The 10,462-nt window shown below is 47.2% G+C and overlaps 1 protein-coding gene across 1 annotated transcript in view; it reads left to right on the top strand.

Moving 5' to 3' along the window:
* Abcc9 (ATP-binding cassette, sub-family C (CFTR/MRP), member 9) overlaps nt 1-5,932 on the top strand; it is a 69,242-nt gene extending 63,310 nt beyond the window's left edge. Inside the window, exons 36-39 of the mRNA XM_013025063.1 lie at nt 1,705-1,808; nt 2,225-2,358; nt 2,790-2,852; nt 5,795-5,932. Coding sequence (XP_012880517.1) covers nt 1,705-1,808; nt 2,225-2,358; nt 2,790-2,852; nt 5,795-5,932 — 439 coding nt within the window. The remainder of the gene's footprint in view (nt 1-1,704; nt 1,809-2,224; nt 2,359-2,789; nt 2,853-5,794) is intronic.
* Nucleotides 5,933-10,462: the final 4,530 nt, after the last annotated feature.

The raw sequence follows: 10,462 nt of genomic DNA, 5'->3' as shown, positions 1-10,462 counted from the left end.
TGTGTGTGTATGTGTGTGTGTGCCTGTGTGTGTGCCTGTGTGTGTGTGTGCCTGTGTGTGTGCCTGTGTGTGTGTGTATGTGTGTGCGTGTGTGTGTCCCAGGCAAAGGCGGCCCAGCGTGATCCTCTCACCCACCCTCATTTCCCTCCCACCTGGGGCAGAGATTCATAGCAGACAGTTCTGGAATGTTCCACCCCAGCGGACAACCTGTCTAAGCCTGGGGGGGGCAGCCTCAGCAGGATTTGCAGTTCAGTTGCTCTCTCTACCCCAGAAACCTGCACCCCAACACCCGCCACAGCCTGACCCCCTTCCCGCGGGTTCACGGCTGCCCCCCCAAATAAATGGAAGGAAGGAGGGAGGGAGAGGTGGGGGGAGGGAGGAAGAAAGGAAGGAGGGAAAAGGAGAGAGGGATGGAAAGAGAGGGAAAGAGACAGGCAGGAAGAAAGGAAAGGAAGAGGGAAGGAGGGAAGGAAGAAAAAGGAAGGAGGGAAGGAGAGAGGGAAGGAAGAAAGAAAGGAAAGTAGGAAGCAAAGAAGGAAGGAGGGAAGGAAGGAAGAAATGAAGGAAAGTAGGAAGAAGGGAGGGAAGGAGAAAGGGATGGAAAGAGAGGGAAAGAGAGAAAGGCAGAAAGGAAGCAAAGGAAGAGGGAAGGAAAGAAGGAAGGAGGGAGGAAGGAGGGAAGGAAGGAAGGAGGAAGGAGGGGAGGTAAGCTACCTCTTCTCTGTCTGGTTAGTTAAATGTATTCTCCGCGTATTAAACGCCGTGGGCATTGTCCTGGGTGCAGGTGAGCTTTCTTCCGCAGGTGAGTATTTTAAAACTCAAAGCAAGCCCGACACGGTGGCTCCCGCCTGTCATCCCGGCTACCCAGGAGGCTGAGATCTAGAGGATCGCGGTTCAAAGCCAGCCTGGGCAGGAAAGTCCATGAGACTCTGATCTCCCATGAACCACCAGAAAACCAGAAGTGGCGCCGTGGCTCACATGGTAGAGCGCCAACCTTGAACTGAAGAGCTGAGGGACGGCGCCCAGGCCCTGAGTTCAAGCCCCAGGATCAGAACACAAAACCAGACAACCCCCAACTTCAAAGGAACGAGAAGTTGCCCATTCCCCACACCTAATGGGTTTCCGAAACATCCTTGCAAATGAACGCTGTGTCATTTCCTGTACCGGATCCTGTCTTCCATTACCCCCCTCCCCTCCCCTCCCTTCCCCCTTCCTCCTCTTTTCTCCCTCTCTCCCCACTTAATTATGAGGACAGGTGTTTGTTCTCTCCATTTAATGATGGCTCCAGCCTCATTTTGTTTTTGTCAGTTGTGGGGCTTGAACTCAGGGCCTGGGCGCCGTCCCTCAGCTCTTCAGCTCAAGGTTGGCGCTCTACCACTTGAGCCACAGCACCACTTCTGGTTTTCTGGTGGTTCCTTGAAGATCAGAGTCTCACGGACTTTCCTGTCCTGGGCTGGCCTCGAACCGCGATCCTCTAGATCTCAGCCTCCTGTGGCCGCTGGGAGGCCAGGCTGGAGCCGCTGGGGTGTAGCTCAGTGCTTTGTAAAACTGGGTGCTGAGCACTCTTCTGAAGACTGAGTTGTCAGCACCCATGCAGGGAGGCCCGTGATCGCACGCGCACGCAGCCACGACGTGTTAGCACTTTATTATTACTCCTGGACAACTACACGGGGTTTTTAACCTCTTCCCTCCCCCCCCCGACAGGTTTAACCTGGACCCCGAGTGCAAATGTACGGATGACAGGCTGTGGGAGGCGCTGGAGATTGCGCAGCTCAAGAACATGGTCAAGTCTCTGCCCGGAGGCCTGGGTAAACCTTCCAGAAAAGGGCTGTGCATGCCACGGCAGCTAACGCAACCCGAGAGCGCAACTGCGGCTTAGGTTAAAAAAACCCATCACAGCCTCCTAGCAATAGCCGCCGGTGTGCTCAAACAATCCCACCGCAGGGTATTTCCATTTACTTATTTGTGCCAGTCCTGGGTCTTGAACTCAGGGCCTGGGCACTGTCCCTGAGCTCTTTCACTCAAGGCTGGCGCTCTACCACTTGAGCCACAGCTCCACTTCTGGTTTTCTGGTGGTTCATGGGCGATCAGAGCCTCTCAGGCTTTCCTGACCCAGCTGGCTTTGAACCACGATCCTCCTCTCTCAGCCTCCTGAGTAGCTGGGATGACAGGCGTGCGCTACCGGGGCCGGCTGGTGACGCCTTCCCTCTCTTCTTCCTCCCAGACGCCATGGTCACCGAGGGCGGGGAGAACTTCAGCGTGGGGCAGCGGCAGCTGTTCTGCCTGGCCAGGGCCTTCGTCAGGAAGAGCAGCATCCTCATCATGGATGAAGCCACCGCCTCCATCGACATGGCCACGGTGAGCCTGCGCTGGTCCGGGAGAGGACACTCTACCATCACAGCCCGCCTGCGTCCCGTGAACACTGAGCCACAAGCCGGGCGCCGGTGGCTCCCGCCTGCCATCCCAGCCACTCAGGAGGCTGAGATCTGAGGATCGTGGTTCAAGGCCAGCCCGGGCAGGAAAGCCTAGGACACTCTGATTTCCCAGGATCAGCCCCCCCAAAAAAGCTGGAGGGGGGCTGTGGTTCAAGTGGTAGAGCGCCAGCCTGCTGCGCAGAAGCTCAGAGACAGCGCTCAGGCCCTGAGTTCAAGACCCACGACTGACCAAAACACACACACACACACACACACACACACACACACACACACACCAGAGAAGGAAAAAGGAAAGAAGAAGGAAAGGTGTGTCAGGAGCACTTACCGTCTGCTTGTTTTCCTTTGCTTCGCCAGGAAAATATTCTGCAGAAAGTGGTGATGACGGCTTTCTCGGATCGCACGGTCGTGACCATTGCGGTGAGTACTCCCGACGAGGGTCATGCATTTCTCTGGAAATTTCCTTTTCTTTTGACCTGCGATTCTATGAGCTTCGAGTCTGCACAGTTAAAATATACTGCTGGTGCATGAGGCCTTTTTTTTTTTTTAATGTTTCTGTCCCTGTGCAAAAGAAAAAAGAAAGGAAAGCAGAAATGATGACTCGATTCTGAAAGCATTACTCTTTCCTCAACTCTGCACCCCATTACCACCAACTGACAATAGCAACACATCCCGAGTCTCAGGACCCCCGCTAGCCAGCAGCGAATTCTCTCCACGAATGATCTTTCCCAGCGTCTGATGGTCTGATGAGGAACTTCAGAAACCAAATTCTTAATTTTTCCGGAGCCTTCTGCTAGTATTCACCCTTGTGTGATAATCGGGATGTTTTTCATTCACTTAGCTGCTTTTCTTTAAATAAATAAAACAACAAGCTGGGTACTGGAGTTCTTGCCTAGCTACTCGTGAGGATCTGGGTTTGAATCCAGCCTGACCAGAAAAGGCTGTGAGACCCTCGTCTCCAGTGAACCAGCAAAATACCAGAAGTGAAGGTGTATGGCTCAAGTGGTAGAGCACCAGCCTTGACCTCAAAATCCAGGCAAGAGTGTGAGCTCCTGAGTTCAAGCCCCAACCTGGCACAATAGGTAGATAGATAGATGGATGGATGGATGGATGGATGGATGGATGGATGGATGGATGGATGGATGGATGGATGATAAATGGATATATGGATGATATAGCTGGATAGATGAATAAGATGGATAGAGATAACAAGTAGATAAATAGATGAATGGATGGATATGAAAAATGGGTGTATGCATGATATAGAGAAATAGATAAGATAGATGAATGGAGGGATGGATGGATAGATGATAAATGGATTGATGGATGACAGCTAGATGGATTAGCTGGGTAGATGGATGTAGATTGTAGATAGATGGATGAATGGATGGATGAATAGATGAGTAGATAGATGATAAATGGATGGATGACATAGATGGATGGATGGATGAATATAGATGATAAGTAGATATAAAAATGAACAGATGATGGATATAGAGATGGTAGATAGATAGATAGATAATCTCTTATATAAGGGAAAGTAATTTCTCTGTCTCAGCTTGTACCAACCACATAGAAAACTTACTTGAGGCCTGGTGAGTTAATATTGTCTCTGACTTTCAACAGAACACGGTTTTCTTTGCTGCTGTTCAGATGTGGAACTCCCCCATTTCCGATGTAAACTTTTACGGCTGCACAGATCCCGTTCTTAACCTGCTCCCTCCGTCCTGTCTTCCTCCTGCTGACCCTCCTCTCTTCTCTGCGTTTCTGGTTTTGTCTTTTCCCTTCTCTCTCCAGCATCGAGTCTCTTCTATTGTGGACATGGGCCTGGTGTTAGTCTTTTCCCAGGGTATTTTAGTGGAGTGCGATTCGGGTCCCAATCTGCTCACCCATAAGAACGGACTCTTTTCCACTTTGGTGATGACCAACAAATAGACTGGCATGATCTACTTTGCCGAGTACCCCTCTTTTCTGGTAGTTATCTGGAGGGGGGAGGGGGGAGAGGACTCAGTCTGCCATTCTAGAGGGGGCTGGGAGCGGGGAAGTAACTGGGTGAAGCTGGGAGGTCTCTAGTCAGCTCAGCCAACTACTCTTGCACGTAGCATTTCTTGTCATTCAATACGAAATTTGCTCATAAATATATGCAGATCACATGTAAATATATGCAAATGCATGCAAATGTATGCGCGCGTGGTGGTGTTCATACATCCTGGGGACCCGATTTATCTCCATCCCCAGGACTCATTTCTCAGTCCTGTAAGGATGTGTTACAGGCAGCCTGATTGGCCGGGCTTCAGTGATTCAGGGCTATTAATCCTAGCTACTCAGGAGGCTGAGATCTGAGGATCACAGTTCAAAGCCAGCCAGGGCAAGAAAAGCCCATGAGACTCTTATCTCCAATAAACCACCAAAAAGCCAGAAGTGGAGTTGTGGTTCAAGTGGTAGAGCACTAGCCTTGAGTGAAAGAGCTCAGGAACAGCGCCCAGGCCCTGAGTTCAAGACCCAGGCCTGCACACACACACACACACACACACACACACACACACACACACACACACTACAGCTCTGATACAATTCCAGCATACTGTGGGTATTTAAAAATATGTAAATGAGTGGTCCATTCAAATAAGAGAAAGAAGGAGACTTTGTTTCCTGCATTTTCTAGCAGGCCAATGTGAATAAATGCCTGCCAAATGCTTGGCAGCATTTACACATTCCACGGTTCTTGGTTTTTATTGTGCAATGTGTAATATATATAAAATATATATTGTAATATATAATTGTATTTAATAATTGTATATATTATATACTCTATAACATTATAATATAGAATATGTTATATAATTATATTTATAATATAATATACATAATATATACTATAATATAATGTAAACATAATATATAACATAAAATGTAATATAATTATATATTATATTTATATAATGCATTAAATAATATATATTATAGAATATATATTTTTGTAACTTTTATTGTGATTAAGTGATTACATAAATTTCACAGTATTAGGAGATCGTGATACTTAAAGTCACAAACACATTCTAACCAGGAGGCAAATTGTCATTATTATGGTCCATGAAGTTTGTGACTTCTCTGAGCTTTGACAGTACAACGATTTCTTCCACATGGGGTGGGATGTACATTTCTTTCCTTTTGCTTAGTGTTAGCTTAGTGTCATTATATACTATATATAATATATAGTATATACCATATATTATACATGACATATAATTACATAGTGTATACCATATACTATTATATATGATATATAATTATAGCGTGTATATAATTATACATCATATTAGATGCTATATATTCATTACTGATTTTCTTTCCCTTCACAGCACCGCGTTCACACCATTCTCACCGCCGACCTGGTGATCGTGATGAAGCGTGGTAATATTCTAGAATATGACACCCCGGAAAAGCTGTTGGCCAGGGAAGACAGCGTGTTTACGTCCTTCGTGCGTGCAGATATGTGAAGGGCGCCGCCGTAACCTGATTAACGGCTCATTCGCTTGGGAGGCTCCAAACCTCTGCACATGTGTGCACAAGAAGCTGTGTGTGTGTGTGTGTGTGTGTGTGTGTGTGTGTGTGTGTGTGTGCATGCGCCATGACCAGTGCTTGAAGTCAGGGGCCTCTTGCTCTCGATTATTCACCCCACGCTGGCGCTCCACCACCTGCACCACACCTTGTGGCTTTTTGCTGGTTCATTGGAGAGAAGAGTCTCTCAGAGTTTTGTCTTCTCGGGCTGGCGACCAACTGAGATCCTCAAAGCTGGGCCTGCTGAGGAGCTGGGATTATAGGCGTGTGCCACTGGCTTCCGGCTGAGTTGATATTTCCTTTTTTTTTTTTTTGTCTTTTTCAAGATAGTACCACCTTAGCGCCATTATATTTCCTAGAAGCCAAGCCCCTATACGTGTAAGATCGCAGACTGCATTAGGCACTTGTAAGTTACTTGGATGAAGTCAACAGCTGATGCTTATCCATTACTCTAATTCTGTCAAATATCTTCCAAGAATATAATGTGCACACACTACCATTAAACTCTTCCTTGTACAAATAAATTCTTTTTTTTTTTTTTGGCCAAGTTTGTTGTACTTGAAAGCAAATGAAACAAGGACATGTTTTTTAGTGAAAAGCTCCAACTCTTTACCTGCTTCATGGACATATTTTGTTGTATTCATTCACTTCAGCCTTATCGATTTTTTTTTTTTTGGTCAGTGGTGGGTCTTGAACTCAGGGCCTGGGAGCTGTCCCTGAGCTCTTTTGCTCAAGGCTGGCGCTCTACATTTGAGCCACAGCGCCACTTCCATTTTTCTGGTGGTTCATTGGAGATCAGAGTCCCACAGACTTTCCTGCCCGGGCTGGCTTTGAACCATGATCCTCTAGATCTCAGCCTCCCTCAGGGGTGGGCAGATGAACAGAGAGGGAAAGGGTGAACGAATGAATGCTATCTTCTTATACAGCAGAACATGGAGCCAGGTGATTTGAAGGGAGGGGTGAGGCGGGGAGGGAGGAGGGAAGGGGTAGAAGGGGGGACATGGATCAAGATGCAGGGGCTTCACAATCTGCCATGTGAGACTTACCCCTTCTGTACAACTACTGAAAGCTAATAAGAACAAAATTCCAAGCCAAGCCTGGGCTCTGTGGCCCTGGGAGAAGAAAAGATTCTTCTCCTTCAAGGATTGTGATTGATCCTCTGTTAGCTCTCGAGATCCTTCCGAGATTAACTCCAGCCCCTCAGAAGACTTCCCTTAATAACTGACACTCAAGATGGGGGCTTATAATCTCCGGTACCCTGGACACTAAATACTGGTTCCCTGAAGATTAACGGTTATTGTCTTCTTCTTGACTGGTGTGTGTTCCACTATTAATAAGTAGGATTCCTACACGCATTTATTTTTATTTTCACTGCTCACTGGGCCCCTGGAGTCCTTATCTTCAATTCTGGCTTGTGTTTAGTCCATTATTTATTCTCTCCAGTATCTGAGATGGCGTTTATCTCTACAGTGAATGTGTTCAATAAAATATTGGCTTGCATTATGTAATAAATTATGCCTTCTCTTTCCTCAATGATAGAGGGTGGTTTTCCTTCGAATTCTACTTTGTGTCAGCCAAAACTGGTCAATAGATTTTAATAACTGCAAGCCAATACTTGGCCTTGCTTTTGAATTCTGAGGGTCGTGTACTCTACTACTTTTGCATGCACATGCCCCTGTGTGTGTGTGTGTGTGTGTGTGTGTGTGTGTGTGTGTGTGTGTGCTGGTTCTGGGGCTTGAACACAGGGCTTAGGTGCCACCCTTAGCTTTTTCCCAGAAAACTGGTGCTCTACCAATTGAACCACAGGTCCACTTCCAGCTTTTTGCTGGTTCATGGGAGATATGAGTCTCATGGGCTTTCCTGCCTGGGCTGGCTTTGAACCACGATTCTCAGATCTCAGCCTCCTGAGTAGCTGGGATGACAGGCAGGAGCCACAGCAGCCAATAAGGATTTTCCCTGAAGAAGAAAAAAATCAGACTTTCTCCTCTTTGTTCCGACTTGCCTGAATTTTCTAGCATTTTCTAGCATGAATACCCACCATGCAATGAAACGCGATATTGGAAATGCAAGATATCTAGGCTTCTGTCCAACCATGAAGAGGGAGAGAAAAACAAAAAACCAACAACCTGGCAAGCCGAAGAGTTCATGGGAAATTCTTGGCTTAAATAATATTTTAATAAAGCTCAGCTACGTGTGCCAATGAAGCAGGGATGACATCATGATTTATGAGTTAAATATCATGCGAGACTGGTCATGTCTAAGGCCATCTTGAATCAAACACTTGGGGGAAGGGGAGTCACTGGGGGGAAAGAGCAAAGGAAAAATGGTGAACGCAGTTCAGATATGAATAGAGTCTACACCGCATACACTCTGATTAAAAACCAAAAATTGGGGTGGGCAGGTGGCTCCGTGGTAGAGCGCTCGCCTAGCATGCATGAAGCCCTGGGTTCGATTCCTCAGCACCACCTACACAGAGAAAAAGCCAGAAGTGGCACTGTGGCTCAAGTGGTAGAGCACCAGCCTTGAGCCAAAGAAGCTCAGGGACAGTGCCCAGGCCCTGAGTTCGAGACCCAGGACTGGCAAAAGAAAGGGAAAAAAAAGCAAGAAATGCTCATAATAGCAAAGCCACAATCCAGCCCAGGAGCTCATAGTGTTTTGTGCACACAATGAAATGTTACGTTACACAGAATAACCTGGCTACGCTCACGGACAACTACATCAAAAGCAGCCAAGCTCTACCAGGCAGGGAAGGGTGACAGTATGGGGGGGAGTGGAGGGTGAGGAATTTTCTAGAAGGAAGGGTATGTTTTCATAGCCTGGACTTGTAAACTATGTGGGTAGCACCCTACCCCTTGAGCCGCACCTCCACTTCTGGCTTTTGTTGGTGGCTCATTGGAGATAAGAGTCTGGTGGACTTTCCTGCCTGGGCTGGCTTTGAACTTCTGTCCTCACATCTCAGCCTCCTGAGTTGTTTAGCTGGGATGACAGGCGTGAGCTACGGGTACCCGGCTGGCCAAATTGTCATCTACTCTCAGCTCTCTAGGGTGCATCCCAGGGAGCTTTTAGATTTCCTCAACTTTTTACCAAAGGAAAAAACTTTATAAATGCCTAATACTTTTCGGTTGTTATGGGATTACCATTTAGGATTTCCTTTCCTTTGGACAAAACAAGCTACCTGGATCTGAATTCACTATGACCCTCCACTCTTCAGTTCCAGCCTGGAACCTGCTTAGAGGGGGGAAAGATCTAGAGAATGCTTTTTTTTAGGGGGGGGGACTCAGAGAAGTTGTCCACATCCCCCATCCAGAAGAAATTTTATCTTTGAACAGAAGGAAAAAAAAAAACATACTCCAACCAATAATCCTTGACAGAAGGAAGAAAAGCTAAACTAATCTTGGCTTCCTGCGGTACAACAAATCAAACGATCTCTTACGTCGCAGGGCTGCGCTTCCCAGATTCCTCCTGCTGTACTTTTGAAAGGTGGTAGGGGAAAAAAAAAAAAAGCACTCTATGGAAAGTTCTGGAAAATGTCACATGTCTCTTTCCAAGCCTTGGCTATGAATCACTGCTTTTGCAAGGCTGAGAGGGCTTTCGAAATCACTCTTAAGAGCTGAGAGTTTTTATAGCAGGACCAGCCCTGGGAGAAACCACGCTTGCTTTTCCATGTGTGCTTTTTGTGATTTCGGTCCGTCGTGGGGCTTGAACTCAGGGCCTGGGCGCTGTCCCTGAGCCTCTCCCCCCTCGGAGTTGGTTCCTGAGGGCCTGGTGCTTTGGTGATCGACCCTGTCCAGTCCCTCCTGTCTTGGTGAAATGGAGTTAGGTTCAGTCTAAAGTTTGGGTTTTGCTAGAAGGGCGGGAGGTGGAAGGATCCTACTCAAGTCTACGCCATGAGAGGATCATGGTTTCATCTTACCCTTCCAAGAGAAAGAGAGCTGTCTGCCTGTCTCCTCTCCTCCACAGACCCAAACCTTGGAGATTGGGAAGGGAGAGCTACAGCAGCCGCTTAAGTCAGGCCAGCCCTGTTCTAGAATGTTGCAGAAGGCAATGTGTCTTGCTTCCTCTATGGAGAACAAAACTCTCCAAAGCAAACTACCATTAATGTCTTCTCAGACTGGAGCTGTGGTTCAAGTGGTAGAGTGCCAGTCTTGAGCAAAAAGAAAAAAATGCCAGGGACGGCATCCAGGCCTCGAGTTCGAGCCCTGGGTCCAACACACACACACACACACACACACACACACACACACACACACAGACATTCCCTGGAGCAGATCACAAAGATGAGTCACACGGAGGCCCTTGATGCGTGATAAGTTAAAAAAAAAAAAAGTGAATTTCCAACATGTTGCTTTGATTACAAGCGTACGCGATCATTTTTTTATGAAGCTGACTTCAAAGCAATACGCTCCAGAGAGGTTTAAATGAGAACATACAAAGCAAACAGGCCGACCGATGTTCTAGCCTTGAACACG

Source organism: Dipodomys ordii, unplaced genomic scaffold (genome assembly GCF_000151885.1).
Source record: "Dipodomys ordii isolate 6190 unplaced genomic scaffold, Dord_2.0 Scaffold81, whole genome shotgun sequence".
NCBI classification, from domain to species: domain Eukaryota; kingdom Metazoa; phylum Chordata; class Mammalia; order Rodentia; family Heteromyidae; genus Dipodomys; species Dipodomys ordii.
The sequence above is the reverse complement of the archived record's forward strand: the minus strand, read 5'-3'. Positions and strand labels throughout refer to the sequence as shown.